Genomic DNA, 22049 nt, shown 5'->3' on the forward strand with positions numbered 1-22049 from the left:
ATATATATATATATATATATATATATAAGAAAGCTTGAAGAGAAGTTGTGCTTGAAGTTGTTGATGAAAAAGCGCATAATAACATACAAAGAGTAGCAATGAGAAAAGAGAGAAAAGCTCAAAGTGTTCTTATATCGTCTGACTCTTAATCAATATCTTTTGAGAGAAAAATCTTTGTATAGAGAAAAATAATTTGAAGTGTTACAGATTGTATTGTATTTGAACACTTATGCTCTCATTGAGAGTTATTCATTTGTACCTTGTAAAAATTCCATTTATGGATTTATTGTAAGTTCTAGAGAGAACTCAAATACTTGGTTGTTTAACTCAGGTTGAGTTGAACGTTTAGACAGTTGTCTAGGGTTAGGTCTAGTTAGGATGACTAGGAAACAAAGAGTGGTACTATACTCGTTGTAACCAAGAGTAGTGAAAATACTCTATTATATCTTGGAGAGGCAAAACTCGTGTAATCTTGGAAAAGATTAGTGGAATCCCTTAAAAGTTATTAAGAAAGAACTAGACGTAGTTCAGGTTGATTGAACTAGTATAAAAATTTGTGGTATGCTGTTTTTGTATTAAATTGTTTTCCATTTGCTTATATTATTAAAAGCTAGCATCTAATCATCTTAAAACTCTTGCACACTATATCTTTGTAAACTCTTAGACGTTAATTTGCCAAAAGTTTTTTAAAGCACCATTTAACCCCCTAGTATTTTCCTTATAACTTTAAAGTTGAGTATCCATGTAGTCATGCACCTATAATGTAACCTCATAGTGGATTATAGTGACAATCTCAACTCTAGTTAGCCTACAATTTAAATCTCTCATTATTATATTATTTTGGCTTGGCCAAAAATGGACTCCTCGCACCAAATCATATTGTATGACCTTCAACAACTCACTCTTACAGATGGTAACGAGGCACGGTGGAGATAAATTTCACTATCTCATACTTATTTCCAAAGAAAAAATTTATCCACATCCCATTGGATAACATTTCTACCTATATATGTGCATGCTTTCTTAATGTTGCAATATCAATTAATTAATTTTTATAAATAATAAAAGAGTACTCAAGGGAAACATAATATTTAAATATTTAATATCAAAACAAAATATTATTGTTTCTTTAATATCAAATATTTAAAAAAAAATTATAATTATATACATTTCAAATTATAATACAAGATTAAATTTCATGAGAACCAATACATTTATAAAATTTGCAAACGTTAATGAAATAAAGTTGATAAAATTTAAAAATATTTAAAAAAAAAAAAAAAAAAAATAGATTTTCATATTATTTTTTTGGGTTAAATATGTTTTTAGTCCCTATACTTTTGGGTGATTTTGGTTTTAGTCCCTCTTTCAAACTATAGTACAATTTAGTCCTTCAACTTTAGAAAACTCTGGTTTTAGTCCTTTTTACCAAATTTTTTAAACTTTATTTGCTGTTTCAAACACCTTACATTATAGCATTTGGATTGTTTACACTGTTTGACACATTTTTGCTTCAATATTAACTGAGAAACGCGTTTGAAACAACAAATAAAGTTAAAAAAATTTGGTAAAAATAACTAAAAATAGAGTTTTCTGAAGTTAAATGACTAAATTGTACTATAGTTTAAAAGAGGGACTAAAACCAAAATCGCCCTAAAGTATAGGGACTAAAAACATATTTAACCCTATTTTTTTTAACCGTCTCTTTACTTCCATTCTTTAAATTCTAATGAATTTTTTTTTTATTTGTAAATAAAAATTATAATACACAACTTAAATTAAATCTCACAGAATAAATATTAAACTAATAATAATTAAAATTTAACATAAATCTTTTAACTTTTGAAATTTAATATATGTTGATTGATATATACAAAATTCATAACAATGACATTAAATTATTATATTATAATAAACATAATTCTTTATATAATTATAAGATAGAGTTACACTTATGATAATGAATTAGATAATAAAAATAATTATATAGTAAAAACATCTCTATATTGATAAAAATAAACAATAAATAAAACTATTAAAACGAATTCAAATTATGTCTTAGAAACAATGTAATACACTACTAAATGAAATTGTGGAAAGGAAAACAAATGTATAATTGAGAGTACGATAAGATGAAAAACATCTAAAACATCTAAGAAAACTTTTTAGATATCAAACTAGTTAAATTATTGAGAGATAATAAAAGTTGTTTTAGCAAAAAAAAATTAGAAAAAATAAAGAAGATAATCTCTTTTAATATTACTTAATAAATGAAGAGTTTATGCTATTGAATACTTAAATTAAAAGTTAAACATTATGCTGTGAAAAATAATAAACAATAAATAAAAATATTAAAAAAAAGTGAAAATATTCAAATATATGAGACATAAAAAATATTTAATTAACATACATTTAAATATAATAGTATAAAGGACTATGATAAGAGGAAAAATATCTTAGAGATATAAATGGATATCATGACAAGTCAACAAATTAGAAGAGAGAGAAAAAAATCGTGTAGCTGAAAAAAAAATATAAAACTAAATACTAAAAAATATATATGTCAAATATCTATTGGTAAAAACGTGTCATTATAGCACAATATGATACATAAAAATATAACTTGATGATAGTGGTTCATATAATGGAGATTAAATGTAACATTAAGGCATATTAAATAGTTATTTAAAAGTTAATATAGAATGCATAAGGTCTTGTTTAATTTATCTAATAAAAAGAGACACTCACAACACAAATAACATATATGAATTTGAGATAAAATGATATTTATCTGTGAGACCATTTTGGAGTAAATATACTATCGTATTAGTTTTTTATCATGTTACTTATACTCTTACAATATATCGATATATTGTATTTTAAACGTTAACTTTACACTAGAAACGCATAATAAAAATACAATTGTATTTAAAATATAAAAACCACAACCAATAAAAAAACCTAACACGATCTAATTTTCTATAATAAGGCAAATTTTCACTTGAACCCAAAAATTACGAAATGTTGTCCCTTAGCTTCTGAAAACAGTATTCCCAAAAAACCTTGAAAATATAATCTGTCATCCAAAACTGGCATAACTTGATCATACTAGTGACATTTAACGATAAAAACAACCATAAATAATTAAATTTAAACATGAATGATTTCGGAATCCAGTTCATATTTTAATGATCGTATGAACGATTCAGAGGAATAAAAAAAAGCAGTCCCTTGTAGAATATGTACAGAAAAAACTCAACTTTTAATATTACATTGACAACACGAATGAAAGAGTATCTATAATCCCAGAAGGCCCAAATCCCAACACTGTTAGAAGCTAGGACATGTATAAATTTATGAAAAACTGGAACCAAATTAATCGGAAACACTCTTTACAAAATGTTTTCCTATCTTGGGGATACAACCTCACTCCAATCTAAAGAGACCCAACAATTTCCTGAAATACATTATTACACTTGTGGATGACCACTAATTTTAATTCTTCTCTCCCTCTAAGGACCATTTGAAGGCCTGAATACAGTATAACCATTTACACCGCATGCCATGTTTGGGTAATCTTGATAGTATGAGTAACTATTCTCTGTGTTTCTCATGCCTAGATAAGATAGATCAGAACCAGCAACCTGCCATTGGTTTGGAGTCAGCCCATCTACCTTGCCATTTCCATATGATGAAAGTGTACTTGCCGTCTGGGGAAGATAATCTGGCTGCATATCGAAATGCCGGCCACCGGATGAGCTGTACCCTTGTTGAAACCTGGCATCTTGGTAACTTCTTGATCTCTCAAACCTACAAGAACTGGTGGATGATCCCAAATCATCATTTGTACCCAAGTCTCCAGGAAAAGTGAACTGACGATTTAACAACTGTGGTCCATCATTGAGGGAGTGGAAGGCTGAACTTGCCTTGGCTGCCTTCCCGGTAACATGCTCCTCATCAAGAAGATCATTTATGATATCAAGGTGTGGGAACTCATCCACCAAACCGCCTTGGTTCTGACGCCTGGATGTGCAAGCAGGGAACTCACTCGATACATTGCCCAACGATCTACTGTCTACTGGCTTGTACAATTCTAGGTTTTGAACATCATTAAGTCGAGAAGGTGGTTCATAGTGTAAGTTTCTGCTGGCTTCCCTATGAGAACTATCAATCCAATTTGGTCCGTTCTGTAAAACATCTCGACTAATCATACTAAAGGGAACACCAGATTGGGAAGCATTTGAATCCAGTTTGTCAGAGCTCCGGGATAAAAATAGTGGAGATGAAACCACTTGTGGTTGTGAATAGCCAGGGGTCGAGTTTACTCCTGAACTAGAGCTGCAATGAGGGAGACTGGCAGCAGTTGAGACTGCAGGATTCCCCATCATGGCATTTCTGTAAGACTGGGGAACATAACTATGAGTAGCAGGCGAGGGATCAGGACCCAACCTACCAGTTGCACTCACAGAGCGTGCAAGTAGTGGAGCAGTTTGAACCATGGAGACAACCGCTGCTGTGGGCCTGGGACCTCCGGGAACTAGTGGAGCACTAGAAGGCCTTGACATCATAGCCACTTGTGCCATGGACCTTTCGGCTAATCTTGGCGGTGAAGTTTTCTGGATCTCTGCCTTTGGACCAGTTGTTACTAGCGATACAGAAGCTGAAGATGAAGAGACTTCTTTATCAGTTGGTTGTGAGGCACCAAAAGATGTTTTCCTGACATGAACGGGATCTCCAATAACTTTAGTTTGGTTTTCTAACTCCCTTTGAACAGGTAAGTTTCGTGGAGGACTACTGGATGAGGATGGAACTGATGTTTTCTTCTCTTTTTGTAGGCTTTCATTGTTAACAGTTCTTTCTGTGATAACTCGGTCTTTGATGCTTTGTTTATTTTGTAGCGAAGGTGTAGCCTCTTCCTATTACATAGAAGAGCAAAATAAATAAAAATCAAATCAATCATCATTTTTACTACCATTTCCAAATTTAATTTCACACTTCAAGAAAATAAGTGCTCATATTGAAAAACAAAAACAAATCTTAGCACGTAGTAAATATAATATACATAAAGATTTCTCATGTATTTTATACATAAAAGCCAACTTTATAACTCCTGCAAACTCAATGCCTTATTTATGTACTTTACGCCATATGCAAACAAGTTTTTAGTAAAAGAACATCTCAATTTTGTTCTTGACGGTTTGCTAAGGATTACAAGTCCATAAACATCCCAATTTTGTTCTTGATGGTTTCCCTGAGGATTACAAGTCCATAATAGCTCTCATTAGTAGTCACTTTGATACCTATCTCCATTGGTAAAATTGAAACATTTTCTTTAGCTCATGAATCACGTTTGGAGAATTTTCAAAAAAATATCTAGCTTCAATATTCATTGATTTTCCTCCCTTTGTTTCTACTTCAGCACCTCAAGCAAATAATGTATAAAACATTGTTTTTGATGATTCCTGAGCTGACCTTACTTAGACAAATGATTATAGAAACTATAATGGAGGCTATGGTGGTCATAATGGTGGTTGATGAAGTCATATCCTGAGTGTTAAAAACTAGGAGAAAAAGTGAGGAAGAGAAAAATCCATTTCAATATCTCGTTAACAATAGATGAAAATTTGAATTTACAATGAGTGTAGATAGTTACAAACAGTTATTAACAGCTGGCGCCAGAACTTAACTGACTAACATCAACCCAAGAGTGCAGTTAAGAAATGCATCTGTTCGATAGAACCCAAGGTATGGGAAGCTTTGTTATGGGCTAATTGATTTAACTTCTTAGAAAGAGAAAACCTGGGGGAGAGAGAGGTTTAGTTAAGGCGTGTGCCAACTGCTCAAGAGCTGGAACATGCAGAACCAGAAGTTGCTTAGCTGAGAGACCCTTTTGCTAACAAAAAATGCATCAAACTCCAGTTCTCATGTCAAGAATAGGATTGTGAACAAGTGAAACTGCGCTCTAGTTATCACAGAACACGATTGCAGTGGCAAAAGGAAAAACTAGTTCAGTTAATAAAGTTTGAATCCATCAGATTTCAGTGGTAGCTTAAGCTACACTTCTGTATTTTACTTCAGTATAGGACCTGATAACCATTTGTTGTTCCCGAGACCCCTACACAATTAAGTTTGGAACAAAGAATATAGTTGTGCCCAAGGGCAATGATCTGGATATGAAGCCCTGTCAGCATCAGAAAGAGAACTGAAGTAGGGGTGATCATGGATTAAATTTTTCAAAATCTAGTCAGATCCAATAAAATAGATTGTAACTTAAAATGACTTAGACATACCTTGATTTTGGATTTTTAAAATCTAAAAAATTATCAAATTAAATGGATGGGACTTAACATCCAAATATATGGATTTGAATTGAGATACATCTATTTAAATAGAGTAAAAGTAAAATGGATTAGGATACATATAGATTGGATTTCACAATTGTAATTTTTTGCTCAACCTTGAGAGTAAAGGTTGTTCTTGAAGCAAGTGGTTTAAGAAGACCAAATGCAATGATCCTTTTAGATATATTAGGTTTCTTTTGACTTCAACCAGGTGAGATTCAAGAGGATTTGTTATTAATTGGCAAACCACACTAACTGCAAAACTTATTTTAGGTCTTGTAGTAGTGGTGTATAATAGGGCTCCAATAATTTGCTCCTTTAACCGAACTGCAGTCTTACTTTGGCTAAAACTAATCATTGGCCTATGAGGCAACTGAATGTCAGCAATGCATTTTCAAATGGACTTCTTGCAGAGTGGATGTGTATGTGTCAACCACCAGGGTTTAAGGTTGCTAATAAATTTTTGGTTTGCAAACTAAACAAGCCTATTTGTAACTTCACTTTATCAAAATTCCACTTTACTACCAGTAAATATGATCATTATTCATTTATTCTAGAACTAGTTCCAAGACTTATGTTCAAGTTTTACCTAGATGATATTATTGGCAACAATGCTCCCTTTATTCAAACTCTGAATCAAGAAGCTGAATTCAGAAATTCCTCGCAAGAATCAGGTGATTTGAATTTTTTTCATGGGACTGAAGTTTGTTGTTAATCTGATGGTTCTATTTACTTTACTCAAGCCAAGCCTGTTTCCTCAACAATGGTAGGTGGTTGCAAGCTTACGACATGTCCATTGTAGGCTCCCTTCCGTGTGCTACAATTTCATGCCCAAAAATTAACTTCATTATTAATAGTGTTAGTCATGTCTTCCTCCTCTCAAAGATCAATGGGATGCAGTAAGGAACAAATTGTGCCACTTGAAAGGCACCATTACATTGGTTTTCACCTTCTAACAGGGTTGTGCACACTGGTTGTCACAGATCCACATTTAGAGCCCATGTGTTTTCTACTACTTAGATTCTCTTAATGATCTAAAGAGCAAAAAGTTGTAGTCTTTTAAACCAATTTCCGATTTTGTAAGGTTGAGTTAGTAAACTCACCTCCTAATATCAACTTTGGATCCAATCCGTGTTAACAAAACGTCAAGTTTTCATAACCAACGTTATCCACTAGAATAATGGTTCATCCAGTTTATCCAAAACTAGATCTATAGCTAGTTAGATCACCTCTATCCGGTCATGCACTTGAGTTGGTGTTGTCACCAAACTTAGTTGTAACCAAAAAATATTATTGACTGGATGACCTGCTCGGGGTTGAAATCCAAAAGGTGGCATGTCATACTTTATAAACTAGTCCGAAACACCACAACCAAGGAAATTGGCACACACGCACATGCGTGAGTCACCATATAAGGAAGTAGCAACAGCTGCTTGTAAAAGTGAGTTTAGAGTTTGAAATTCAAGAAAAAGTTATCACATATTGGGTTTTTTATCCTGAACCATAGGGGTAAGCTTAAAAGAATTTAACAACTACATAGCAATTGTTATATTTGTAGATTATAACATTATATTTGACATTATATCCTGAACCATAGGGGTAAGCTTATATGTGACATTATATTTGTAGATTATAACATTAGTATTGAAAGTTTCCCATAGACTAAAGATAAGATCACTTTATAATATATAAATGGGTTGAAGCCTCATCCTATAAATCAATTTTATAAGATTAAAATAGACTTAAAATCCACTTTTTAATATGGTATGGTATTAGAGTCATGAGTTAGAACCTATCCTAACAAAGTTTGTTTGTTGGGTTTGTTGTTCCAATCTCTAACCAAACATCTTCGATTAGAAATGTTTTGTTACAGGCTAAGCACCTTGAATTGTTCCACGTTCCAAGTTCCATCTTTAGACTGGTGGGTTGATATTCTTACAAAACCCCTTGCTCTTCTAGGTTCTGTTTACTTCGGTCCAAACTGAACTTGGGAGACTGTTCTGCTATTCACCCAACATAAGCTTGTGGGGTTATTATTAGAAAGCATCACTTGCTTCATTTTCTTTAGTGGATTCTGTTTGTCGGCCCACTGTTAGTACCTTCCACCTATAAGTAAGTGATGCTTACCTATTGTAACCATCCCTTTAACAATCAATAACGCAGTCACAATTTTAATACAAAAATTATAAGTTTCTATTACAATACAAATGAATTTTATTTTCTAATGACCAATATAAATATCTTCTAAATCATTATCAATCAGAAAAAACTGCAGATTGAACACTATGGTAAAAAGAAACATGAACAAATTAAAGGCGACGTATACAATAACCGCAGTAAATTATGAAAGGATGAGCTTATGGTAATAATACCACCTTTCTGACAACATGTTGATCAAGCCACTTTAATCGATCCTGCAAAGAGAGAACAGCACCCTCAGGCTCAGATTCACCTAACTTACGACTTCCAGATTCATTAACATCAACAGTATCCGCAATAGAGCCGGATGGCTGACAATCCATTTCGTTTGTCCAACTGCCAGCATTACACGATGCTTTTACTTGGTTCTTGCCTCTACAAATTAGTGCCCAATCAAATTAACACACCACACAAATCCCTAACATTCATCTACTTGAAAGAAACACTACACTATATACTTACCTGCTAGGAAACTTTCTGACGTCGAAATTTGAAAAGGAGTTCCCCTTGTGGTTGTCATTCATCACCACTGATGGTAAGGAATCAGTAGAACATGTTGAAGAACTGTCATCCATTACTGAACTGCTTCTTTTCTCAGCCATTCCATTTTGTACAGATGACATACTACCTATACCATTGCTACTAGCCTCAGTTGGAGGATGAACTTCCGATGCATCAGTATCCCAATTTACAGGACTCACATCTCTGTCTTCGGAATCAGGCTGAAGTACTTCACCGACCCTTTCTACAGAATCAGACACATCAGAAACAACTTCCAGGGAATCAAGCTTTTCATGGAGAGTTTGTACTTCCTCCATGTTAGAATGCTTTTTCTCATCAACAGCATTGCTTTGCTGTTGGTCATGTAGTGCCACAGCCGGTCTCTCATCTCTAACTTTATCCTTTCCTTTTCGATTGTTCCGTTTCTGTTTAGCCTGCAGTGACAACAAAGGATTTTATCAGAAAAAGAAAATACAACTACTCTCACCAGCCACATGCATATTAACATTCATTTAATCTCACAAATAACCATGCCAAAGTAAAAGGAAGATCAAGAAACAACATCTACGGAGAATTAAAGTTTATAAATTTCTGGAAAATATTTTCAAATTAGATTTAAGTAGCCTAAAGAATGCTTTAGTTAGGCAAATGGAAAGCTGGAAAAGAAAATAAAGGGCCTTACATGTACATGAAACATAAATATAGGCAAACAATGTATTCATGATCTCATTATAAACAAACAGGCCAAAAGCTTGAGGTTTGAATACACAAATGTACTACCTATAGCAGCTATAGAAGATAAAAAAATAGTCATGCTACCTGATATTTTGATGCATGTTCTGCAGAGAAACCAATAGACAAGGTTTAATCATGCTACCTAATAAATAAGATCAAAAATAGTCATGCTACCTGATATTTTGATGCATATTCTGCAGAGAAACTAATAAAGAAGGTTTAATCCTGAATCTAAAGCTCTAACACCTAAATATAAAAAATTGCATATCAAGACAACAACAGAATCAATAGCATTTGTGCAATCAACTTGAGGACATGTAACATCCATTGATAATGCAGATTAGATGAGTGATACACAGACCTGTTTTTTCTTTGACTTCTTTTCCCTCTCATTTCCACGTTTTGCTTTCTGCTCACTTTCAGCTAGCCAGGCTGCCTCTTCTTCACGAATGAGCTCTTCTTGTCTCTTTAGAGCAATAGCTTCTTGGTAGGAAACCTCAATTTTATTGCTGCATCAATCAAGTAGATATCAGGATAAACTCATTCACTTGAATCCTACATATAATCAATGAATACAGAAAGAAAACTACATAAAATCCAGGTAAACAGTGAATAAATAGCAAGCACTGACTCACTTCTGCGTAGAAAATGATATTGCACTACATGGGCATGGATAAAGTTCCATGGATCACAAAGTTAACTACAAAGTGCCGGACTGAGACTACTGGTTATCCATCATTCCCTATTGTTTCACATGATACTATTATTAAGTCAAATTCTATCATGTCCCATGGTTGCATATTTATATATCACAGATTCTGAACCATGTATAGTAGAGAAGGAATAGTACAAAAATTCTTCCAACTTAACCTCCAGAGTGTGATGCCATGCCCTGAAAGCAATGTCTAAGTAGAAAAGTACAAAATTCATCATTGCTCATCCACTATTAAATAACATTTGATAGAACTTTGGCAAAAAAAATCTTCATGCTACCGTAGACTGCACATTTTGAAATTTGATACACAACCCCATCCATAATTATGTATAAGCATTGAGCAATAGTCTTAAAAGAGAAGTTTGTGGATTGCCTAGGCAAGTTCATGGTATGGTGTCTAAAAGCAAACATGAGCCATCCCATCCCAACTTGCCCAGTTCACTCACCATTTTAGAACAGAAAATTCCCCGAAACTGTCGTCATAACAGTGAATTTTTTTTAAATCGCAAAGAAAGTACAACAATCAAACATAAAATATAACATGTTGGATAGAAATGCAAAGGACTGGTGTGAATTAAAAGGAATCCTATTCCTAAAACAACAAGAAATTCAGAAGAGAAATTATAAAGACAGGTTAACATAAGAAAACCAAAAGAACTCAGAAATAATAGATACTACCTGAATATATGGGCAAGGACAAATATTTCCAAAGTCCTTCGACCTAATTCAGTGAGACGCCTTTCATCACGCTCAATAGAATCTTTGTTAAAATCCTCGCCAGAGTTTCCATCCTGCCAAAAAATGGTGAACTAGGTTTCTCACCAATCAAAAGAATTTTGGAACTTTCAATATAATATATTTATATAACAATTCCCAGGTTAATCAAAAATCCCCCATTTCTGGTGTAATATGTGTCCAAAACTCTAACTAGGCTAAAACTTGTTTTATTTTTAACATTGTTTTGAAATTTTTATTGCAAAATATAGAACACTAGGCCATACCAATATGATATAAATCACAATGTCGTTTCCTAAGAAAATAGAAATACAATCCAAAATGTTTAGACCTAACTCACTCCTACAAAATTGATTTACAAGATAATGTTTGCACCAACTTATATACTATAATTAATGTGGGATTTGCAGCACCACGCTTATGTTGAGAACTAAATATACTGAGTGTTAGACTAGATATTTTTACACAGTTTGATGGAATGGCCTGATAGTGAGCGTTGCAATAGGCTCAACAAATCTCATTAGGATATAGGTTAATCATTTTAAAAAGTAGACTTAGACCTAACACACCCTTACAAAACCAACTTATAAGATGAGATTTGCACCCACTTACATATAATAATTTGGTCTGGTCAATGTGAATCTCCAAGAACAAACGACAAATCATCTCTAGAAATTTAGTTTTCTTTGCTTTAGATGATCAAAGACTGAAAGAAGAAAGAAGTTTGATGACAAGGGAGAGCCAATGATGTTTCTTGGATACCATTCAAAATGAACATATATATTGGCTTTGCTAGCTAAAATAACACCAATAGCTTATGAATCAAGGAACTTGAATGGAATGGAATAAGGGAGGAAGAATAACGGATGAAATGAAAAATCACACATGGAAGTTGGTCACATTACCGCACAACAAAAGGCCAAATGCAATGAAATGGGTCAATAAAGTGACGGTAAAACTAACAGGAGCAGTTACTAAATACAAGACTGGGCTGATTTGCAAAAGAGATTTTTGCAAAAGGCTGGTTTGAATTATAATGGTGTTTGCAACGGTGGCAATAATTGAAACCACGAGACTAGTGATTGCCACAACAACTTTTGGAGGTGGGGCATTAAATGGGACAATAGAGGAGGATTATGTGTCAAAGTCTTGGTCTTGATGTGACAAGGCGTGAAGAGAAGCTGTATAAGTTGAAGAAGGCTTCACATATGGACTAAAAACAAGCCCTTCGTCCCTGGAATAAAAAAATCGATTGCTTTCTTTCGGAGTTGGGTTCAGCAAGTGTACAACAGAATTTGGAGTCTATGTGAGAGCTATTGTACGGGATTTAATGATAGCTTATATCTACGTAGATGACCTCTAGTTACTGACAACAATGCAGCAGAGATTGACAAGTTTAAAAGGAGAATAACACCAGAATTTGAGATGACAAATTTGGAATTGCTATCCTATTTTTTTAGGATGGAATTAGTTTCTACAAGTGATAGAATTTTCATATATCAAAGGAAGTGAGCAACTTAAATATTGAAAAGATTCCATATGTTGATTGTAATTCTACCCAAACACTAGTTGATTGCAGTATAAAGTTAAAAGAAAGAAAGTGTCAAGTAGAAAATGCAACCTTGTATAACAAGAATGTTGGTTCATTTAGATTTTTGTACACCAACAGAGCTAACATAGCTTGTGGAGTTGAGATGATTAGTATATTTATGGATCATCCAAGGCTTTCTCATTTCCTTTCAGCTAAAAGGATAGAGATATGTGAAGGACACTTCAGTTACAGGTTGTTGTTTTAATACACGATAAATATTCCTAACAAGGTATTACCTATTGTTCGGTTTGTTGTGATGATAAAAGTGACAAAAAGGCACAGCAACGCAAGTATTTATGATGTGTGGAGCACCTATTTCAAGGTGTTTTAAGAAGAAATCAGTGGAGGAATTGTCTTTGCTAGAATAGTTTATATTATTTTTTGAGTAAAAGTTGTTGTGTTGTCTCTATTTGTAATCCCCAATCCTAGGGGCAAACTATATTATGTTTTCCTCTCTGTTCTTTCCTTTAGCTTCTGCTGGAAGCCACTAATCCTTATCTATGAATAGAATCAGAAGAGATCCAAGTTAAGATTCCTCAATTTTTTTCTTATACACTCCTTCATATTGGTATCAAAGGAAATCAATCCCACTCTGCCTCTATTGTTCCGTGAGAGTGAGAAAATGTCTTCTGCCATTGTCTGCTACCACCATCCCAAAACACCATCTTTTCTCCCGCGATCAGTGCATCTAATGCTTCTCTTCAACACCAAATCTGACCAGTCGCAAACACTAGAGAAACCCAATTTCTTTAACCCCATATTTATTAAACCTTCTTTTAGTTTTTCATTTGTTGTCACTGTGTGGCAAGTGTTGTGGAATATCTATCCATCAGACCTGCCTACTTGTTTTTGGGTCCCCCAATTAACTCGAAAAAGATTAATGGTAAAAATTATTTATTTTTGTCTAAATCTGTTGAGTTTTGTTTCCTTGGCCAATATTATCATGATCACTTGGAAAAAGACAGTAGTAGTGAAATATCATTAGAAAGTGTTGAACAGAAGAAGCTAAACTTCCAACTTTATGCTCTACTATGGCAATCTATGGGATCCAATATATTGAGGACCCTCAAAAACATTCAAGACATGAAAACTGTTTTGAAAGAAGGCTCAAAGCATCTTTGCAAATGATATTCAGAAAGTTTATGATCATGCTCATAAATTGGCATATCTTAACCCAACAGATCACGGCATAACATCTTTCATACGTAAAGGCCAATCTACTGTTAAGGAGTTAAATACGTTCTCATAAGCTAACTTCCTGGAAGAAATTAAGAAGTTGGACAAGTTATATAATCAAAAACCTCAAGTTTACTAACCCATTATATTACTCACCTTTGTTCGATTTTGAGGACCTTTTTCATCTTTTGGAGGCAAAGGTTCAATAGCTGCTCTTTCAAGTAGCAGTAGAACATCATCCACCAGTACAAACATATCTTTCTCGGCACGGACAATTGGCGCTGGCATTTCTTCAGCATCCAACAATTTTACCCTTCCTTTCTTGCACTTAGTCTGACCTTCAAGAGCCCTCAACCCACTATACAAGGAGTCCATTACTAAAGTAGAAGTTACTTCTTTTTCTATAAAGAAGTGTTTCACAACTACTTTCAAAATTACATTTGTCTTTTCCCTTGACATGCGACGCCTAGAAGTTTGATCAATTTCCCGCCAAAATGTACAGAAGCTGCAGATGATGCAAAGTACCATTTAGATCTACCAATAAAATCATACAACACAAACTCAAGTGCTAATGATATAGATACAGTATCTGCATATATGTCCCAATTAAATATGTATGATGACAGATTAAATTTGTTATAGGTTAATACTAAACAGGACAAACTTCATATTTCATATGCATAAAAACTGCACAAGATGCCTTCATATACCATTATCACATCAACCAGATTAAACTAAGTATCCATCTCCTCGTTTATTTTCTTCCCAATATGCCTACATTTTTTTACATTCAGGATTAAAGGAAAACTAAATTTAGTAAGAATTGATACTTCAAGCAACATTAACTTTTTATACAACATTTAGAAGCACGATAAAATTTACAGCATGTATAATTAAACCATTTAGAGTACACATACAAGTCAAAAGGGCCATGTTATTGAAGATAAGCATGAAATACCTTGACCACCTAGCTTTATCCTCTATCAACTTCCCAAGCTTGCTTCTTCTTTCCTCCACAAAACGCCGGCAAATTTGTTCTACATTTGTCAAATATACCCTAACAAGTTCTCTCCTATACTGACAATCAAGGCACCGAAAAGGCCTGTCAGCTTTCTCCCTGCACATAAATAAAACTGGTTACAAACATCTGAAACAAAAGCACCAAGGCATATTGGATTATTTAAAAACTCAAAATAGTAGTACCAATCTTGCAGCAGTACAAGTTTCGAAGGGGTAAATTCCATAAGTAAAACCAAGTTTGCCATGTTAAAGGGGGAAATTAAAAGGTATTAGCACAATCTTTGCGTAACATAGGAAAAGAAAAACTGTTTTAATTGCACGAGAGGTGCTTGTGACATCCTTTTCAGGGCTTGCAAGAGCGATTGCAATCATCACATTGAAATGCTAATTCAGAGGAATCATCAGCAGAAGCAGGGGTGTCATTGATGGATTTACATGGTACACACAAAAAAGAGTGGAATAAGAAAAAGTCAAATTGGATACAATAACTGAACCCAAAATCTGTCACGGACATGGGAATATTTATTAGCAAGTCCGCGTAATATCAATACCATGAAGAACTTTCACCTTACTCTATTTCTTAAGCAGGAGTAGAGGTAGGAGACAATAATTCATTAAATTCATGAAAAAAGCACGAATTTTATCCAATATAATCATCCATAGAGTTTTGAAGTCAAGGAACAACAACATTGAAAGGATCATGACAAAAACTATAAAGACGTTGAGTATCATTGATGTATAATAACTTGGCCTGTTCTTAGGTTTCATAACATATGTCGTAGGCACGAAAAAATTGTTTTAAAGGAGAGTGAAGGGTACCTTTGTTAACAATGCATAATTGAGCATCAATTTTCTTCCAACAAGGAACCCCGGCAAAAGCAATAGTGGTCACCTTTTGAGTAAGATGATCAAGATACCCCTAACTCTCAAGCCAAAGTTTAATGTTTGACACCCAAGTCACATAATTAGTGTCATCTAACTTATCAATAGAAAAGTACACATTGACGAGTTAGACACATTGGTGGTAGTAGAGGTGTCAGAAGAGATAGTAGCGAAAAAAGTTCTAAAAATCCAAGATTCTCCAATCAAGACACCAAGCACAGTTCCTAAAAGAGGAGAAAGAGGCAAACTTGGTTGAATGCTGCCGGAGAGAAGTTGGGACGTCCCACCACGCGCAGCGGAAAACGGGAGCGGATCTATAACTTTGAGTGACGAGTGAGGAAGCGTGGGACCTCTAATGAAGGCATCGTTGATGGCATTATAAGGTCACCGGTCAAAACTAGACCTCCTATGACGTTGGCAGCAGCGGCCACGGTGGTTGAAATGGCAAAGGTGACAAAAAAAAATTTTTTCAAAAGAACCTTAGACTCTAGATATCATATTGAATATAGTGAAAAATTGTATGGGATTACTCTCCCTTGTCTAAAAGATACACATAGGGTACTGTATTTAAAATAAAAGAAATAGGACTAAGCCAAAAATACAAATAAGAAATAATAAATAAGTAATCAAAGATAAAAGATAAAGATAGGATATCTATCTAATATATCTAACAAAGGTGTTGTGCAAGGTGGATTTAGATGAGAAACCATCAATGGGATTTATTTATAACCAAATGGATATTGCTAAAGAGAAGATACAAAGTCTCCTTAATGGAGTTAGTAAAAGGTTAAAATAACTAACCTTTCACTTTTTGATTTCCTAATTTATTTTTTAGAATTACAAACCTTTTTTGGAGATTAATTTATTTATTTTTATCTTACTTAGCTACACTCCCCTTCAAGAAATCAATAATCAAAGATGGAACAGCCATTTGCATAGGCCAATGCATGTTGAACGCTATACTATCTTAATCCTATGTTCCACTATAATACGGAATTTAAAGCCTATTCAAAGTGAAGCATGGAATGTATGCTTGTTTAGATAGATTGGTGGGAGACATTGATGAGATCAATAAGATTAATGCTCAGATTGAGAGCTTCAAGAGCAAATCTGGATTTTTGGTAGCCTAATAGCTCAATGTGCACTCAAAACCAAAACTCTAGCACAATGGTGGGAAACAATGGTGATCAACATCCAAAATTACAAATGTTTGCTATTAGAGTATTGAGTTTGACTTGTAGTTCATCCAGTTATGAGCGTAACTGGAGTGCTTTTGAGAAGGTAAGAATTTAAATTTATGAAATCGATTTACAAGTATTTACCTATACCACTTAGTAGGCAAGTATGATGTGTTGATTAATTTTATAATTATTTAGATCCACACCAAGAAAAGAAAGTCATGGCTAATTCAAGACTAAACAAGCAGGATGTTAGAAAAAATAAACGACAATAATACTAATGATCTAGCTTATGATGATGAATGGACTGTGGAGGAGAATGAAGCAAATTCAACTTTGGACGCTTCAGGATGACTTGGAGGTTCCACCAATTGTTGATAACAGTGAAGGAGATGGCATTAATGAAAATGAAGATCATGTGGAGGAGGATGACTCTCCTGCTTTTTATTATGAATTCCTTGGATAATTTGTTTGTATTAATCATCTACGAAATAAAGTCATTTTATGAGTAATTCTGTGAATTGTAATCATATTTTTAGTTGTGCTATGTATTGGATCTTACTGCTTAAGACGTATTAAGAATTATTTTTATTTTCCATATCATTTTAAATGCATGCACAGGCTATGAATATAATTTTCCACATATGCAGAACTCTTATGATTCGAATTTCGATTTTTATCCCCCTTTCTATCTTCGAGTTTGACAACATCGTCTAGGATCATTTTAGCAAAAGGAAAAGGACATGTAAGATTCAAAACAAACATTCATGCAGTATAATATCAGCCACAAGGTCAAAAAATGTGGCTGCATGCAACAAATTCAGCAAAGAATTGTTGTTTGCTGCTGCACAATTCAGCAACATATACTGCCAAAAAGAATAAGTGGTTTTGCTTCATAAAGTCATATAACAGCATGAGCACACACCACAAGTCAGTGGCACAAACAGAGACCACCAGCTCCCAAACTGCTAAAGCCAGAAAGCAGATGGGCAAGATGACAGCTACCAAATTTTGCTGCTATGGTTGCTATTAACAACTGAGAAGTACATTACAGAACATTCATATATTCTTCCAAGTAACAAATGAAGTCAAAACTACGCATAAATCCATATTAACAATCGCTTAACAGTATAAAAAATGGTAGAGCGTATCAGTAAGATTAAAAAACAAAAAATAAAATACCTAATAACTTGAACTTGCGCTTTTATTATCAGATTGTCAGACGCGTCAACAAAGCCATCATACACTTTTGAGAGCTCCATAAACTTTTTCCATCCCCAATCATGCTCCTTCTTCCAAAATCGGTGTAATGTATCTAAAATACTCAAGTAAAAATAACTCAAACACTATTAAAGAAATTGTAAACTCCAATAATGAAGCTAACCATTTACCAACCGACCAGAATATTTTGATTTCTTTGGATCTTTATTGACCACAGCTATTGTAAATTGTGCAAAATGACTCCATCCTGTATTACCCGAAAAAAAGAAGGGGAGAACCAAAGACAAGTCATGCACTATGGAACCAAGAGTAGCTAGTGAGACTAAGTATAATTAATGCATCTGAAAAATTCAGGAATCAAACCTGGAAGAAGTTTGTCATGATTAGCAACACAAAGAAACAGAGAGAGATGATTGCAGACATCACAACCTTGTGGATAAATTAAAATATACCTGCCACATACCACAGCATTATTAGAAAAAACTTCAACTAATATGTACTGCATATTTCAAGTCATAAGGACTGCCTCGACAAACCATATGCACCCATTCTATGATCATGTTCTACTCCTGATATACTTCACAACTTTCAAAAATAAAAACATATTTTTCCTTGTTTGACAAATTGAACTCTTGTACAATCACATTTTTTTGTACATGTCTTAAAACTGCAGAGTACTTGAAAGAAATGTAACCCCAAATCCAATATTTGTTTCCCCCTTAATAGTGAATTTTAGAGATAAATTCAAACAATAAATTTTTCAAGACTCACAAGTTCATAATAAACTTGACACTATGAGTGAATGAAGCCATAATGGTCAATTAGGCTGCAATAACCGTGTAAGCAAATGTTATTAACCAAAATAGAGTTAAATGAGGGATGGAGATAGAAACATCATCTTGGACCACACCTTTTTCATGAAACAACGAGCTCGGAATAAACAAAGGCCTAAAGTTGCAAATCAAAATTATACAGACAAACAGAGATGGTTTAACACTAAAGCACACCAAAATCCAGGCAAGGCAGGTAAGTTTATCCCAAGTCTCATACCACTTGTAGCTGCCAACCTCAAACGGACTACTGCGAAGTTCCCTTCTGGTAATCTGAGAAAACTTTTCAATCTTCCATGTATATCTTCCAAACAATTCTGAAGGTTTTGGTCCTGTTGAGATAAAACAAATTAGATTTTGAACAAATACCAGTGGAAATTTTGAATTTAAATTATTACAGGTTCACCTTCATCATCTTCATCAGTGTCCCAGTAAGGAGGTGAAGTTGACGGGCTACCATTCTCCACCTGCTCGGAAGATCGCCATTCAGCCACTGCTTCCCCAGATTGACCATGCTGCTCACTAAAAGTTCCCTCTGAAGACTTTCCCACTCCAGATTCCTCACTCGTTACCCCGGCCATTTCCTTATCAACTACTATTTCGCTAACACTACTCTTACAACACCTGCCATGCCAGATATGGAATCACAAATACAAAGTGAAAATATGAGCCCTCGTAAGCCCCACATTACATCACTAATAAACTATTGTAACATTAAGTACTTCATTTTTCATTACACCACAGGAAATTCTATAAAATATACAATTATAATGATTAAAAAAAATAAAACAAGTTATTATTTCCACACACAAAAAAAAAAAAAAAAGATTAAGAAGTGCAATGCATTGTCACGGAAAATTGGAGATAATACAGAGTTCAAACAGCAGTAGTTCACAAATTAAAACCCATCTAACCAATTAGATAACAAAGGTTTGATTCCTTCCCCCATTTCTCAAACTCCAACATGCAATAATTATAGATAACCCCGAAAAAAAAACCCCAATGTCATTAAAACCCAAAAACCCACTTCAGAAAAAAAAAATAACAAGAAATAAAACCATGATAAAACCCTAATATAAAGATTTAACAATAATAAAAATAAACCCGTGTCAATAAAAAAAGTGGAACAAGAGAGGAATTCAAACTAGTAGGAAGTAAGTGTAGACAAAGGGAGTTGATTGACCCAAATTGCATGAAACCCACAACAGAAAATTCGTGATAAAATCAACGCCGAAAAACACCGAGATCTTGGGTAAAGATTCTCGTGTAAAACATGTACAGAATTCGAAGAAATGACGAAGAGGAACACCGAAAAAACAGCGGAATAAAAAATAATTAACAGGAAGTAAGGGAATCGAAAAACGACGGATCCTAATTAGGGCACACACCTGAAATCGAAAGAGCAGACAACAACAATAACTGAGATTTTAGAGAGAGAAAGGCGAAGAGAGAGAAAGAGCGTGAAAGAAAGAAGAGCAAGAACAACACAGACAAAGGCATAACCCAAAATCGAAAATTAGTATTTTTGTTGTCTTTATTTTGTTTTTATTAATATTATTTTTATTTTCTTATTTTTATTAATTTGTTTTTTATAATTATCTTATTTTTATTACTAGTTTTTTATTTTGTATTTTCTTACTGTTTATTAATATATGTAATGATTTTTTTAATTATTTATGTTTTAACAGGAATCTTTGTATCCTAGAAATTTGGGAGGGGTAAAAGGTTGTGTTTAAGAAAGTTTTTACAACCTGTTTAATTATATTGTGCTTACTTTATTACTATTTATTCATCTTTTAAAAAATTTAAAACATAATAAAAAGAAATAAAATGATAATATATATAAACATTAAAATTAAAAAAAAAAGTTAAAATTAAATTTTTCATCCATTTTCTTTATACTTTTCTGTCTTAATTTTCTTTGCACACAAAGATTGTGATAATTGGTAAGAAAAAAACAAATGTATTACTTAAAATATCCTAATTTAATTTGATAAAATATTTTTAGGTAAAACAAATGTAAAATTTTATTTATCTTGTAAATTTTAAAAATAATTTTTTTCTAACTTTTGCCTTTTATTTATGTATATTTTTATCTTGTCTATCTTGTCATACTTTGATTAAATAAGTCTAGTAACAATAAACATTGTACGAGTCTATACATCAATTATATATTAAACAAATATATTTATAAACTAATTATACTTGTTTATAAATATACATTACACGAGTTTGTTTAATCACTAATTAGATGAGTATTACAATACACATTTCATGAGTTTGAACATACATTGATTATATGAGTCTAGCAATACATATTATATGAGTGTACACATATTGATTATATGAGTTTACCAATACATATTAGACAAATATATTAGTGCATTGATTAAAAGAGTCTAGCAATACACATTGGACAAAATCTTTCTATACACTAGTTAATCGAGTATGTTCATAACATTGATTAGACGAGTTTAACTATATAAATTAAACGTGTTTGTTCGTACATATATATTAATACACAACTATGTTTATTCTCTAATTAGACGAGTCTATCTATATACTAATTAAACGAATATAACAATATAGTGTGTCCATATATTAGTGTTTATAGTTTTTGTTAATAGGGAATGATAGGATCTCAAGTTAAAAAGATAACAGTTAGGTAGAAAATTTATAGAGTTCTTTTTATCGACGGATTTAACGATGAATAAATTCGTTAGTTATAAGAATTTTAAATGATCGACAAATTTTATTCATGAAAAAAATTTGTCAATAATGAAATATGACATTATTGATAAATTTTATTAACTAATTCTGAGATAGATAATTATAGATAAATTTTACCGATAAAAAATTTGTTCGTAATTGAAATTTGCATTACTTACAAATGAATTTTATCGATAAAAATAAATTCATCAATTA

The 22049-nt window shown here is 33.1% G+C and overlaps 1 protein-coding gene across 3 annotated transcripts; it reads right to left on the reverse strand.

The window, feature by feature from the left end:
- Positions 1-3164: 3164 nt before the first annotated feature.
- Positions 3165-20641, reverse strand: LOC106771942 (MATH domain-containing protein At5g43560). 3 transcript variants are annotated; one of them, XM_014658014.2, is made up of 13 exons: positions 20513-20641; positions 19531-19748; positions 19345-19456; positions 18658-18746; positions 18473-18541; positions 18256-18388; positions 14952-15110; positions 14150-14498; positions 11170-11282; positions 10138-10285; positions 9003-9475; positions 8717-8915; positions 3165-4916 (listed from the first exon to the last, which is right to left on the reverse strand). In XM_014658014.2, exons 2-13 carry the CDS (start codon positions 19703-19705, stop codon positions 3513-3515), a joined length of 3423 nt encoding a protein of 1140 aa, XP_014513500.1. In that variant the 5' UTR covers positions 19706-19748; positions 20513-20641; the 3' UTR covers positions 3165-3512. The 3 variants fall into 3 exon arrangements, with proteins under 3 accessions (XP_014513500.1, XP_014513501.1, XP_022640321.1); XM_014658015.2 differs by lacking the exons at positions 19345-19456; positions 19531-19748; positions 20513-20641 and adding an exon at positions 19066-19278; XM_022784600.1 differs by lacking the exons at positions 3165-4916; positions 8717-8915; positions 9003-9475 and adding an exon at positions 9862-9918.
- Between the last annotated feature and the right edge of the window lie 1408 nt (positions 20642-22049).

This window comes from Vigna radiata, chromosome 8 (genome assembly GCF_000741045.1).
Source record: "Vigna radiata var. radiata cultivar VC1973A chromosome 8, Vradiata_ver6, whole genome shotgun sequence".
Lineage (NCBI taxonomy): Eukaryota > Viridiplantae > Streptophyta > Magnoliopsida > Fabales > Fabaceae > Vigna > Vigna radiata.

Coding starts and splice junctions, on each gene's coding strand:
- LOC106771942 (XM_014658014.2), bottom strand. CDS start 19,705: ATGGCCGGGGTAACGAGTGAGGAATCTGGAGTGGGAAAGTCTTCAGAG. Junction 19,457..19,530: donor CACTGATGAAGATGATGAAG/GTGAACCTGTAA, acceptor TTATCTCAACAG/GACCAAAACCTTCAGAATTG. Junction 18,542..18,657: donor TCATGACAAACTTCTTCCAG/GTTTGATTCCTG, acceptor CGGGTAATACAG/GATGGAGTCATTTTGCACAA.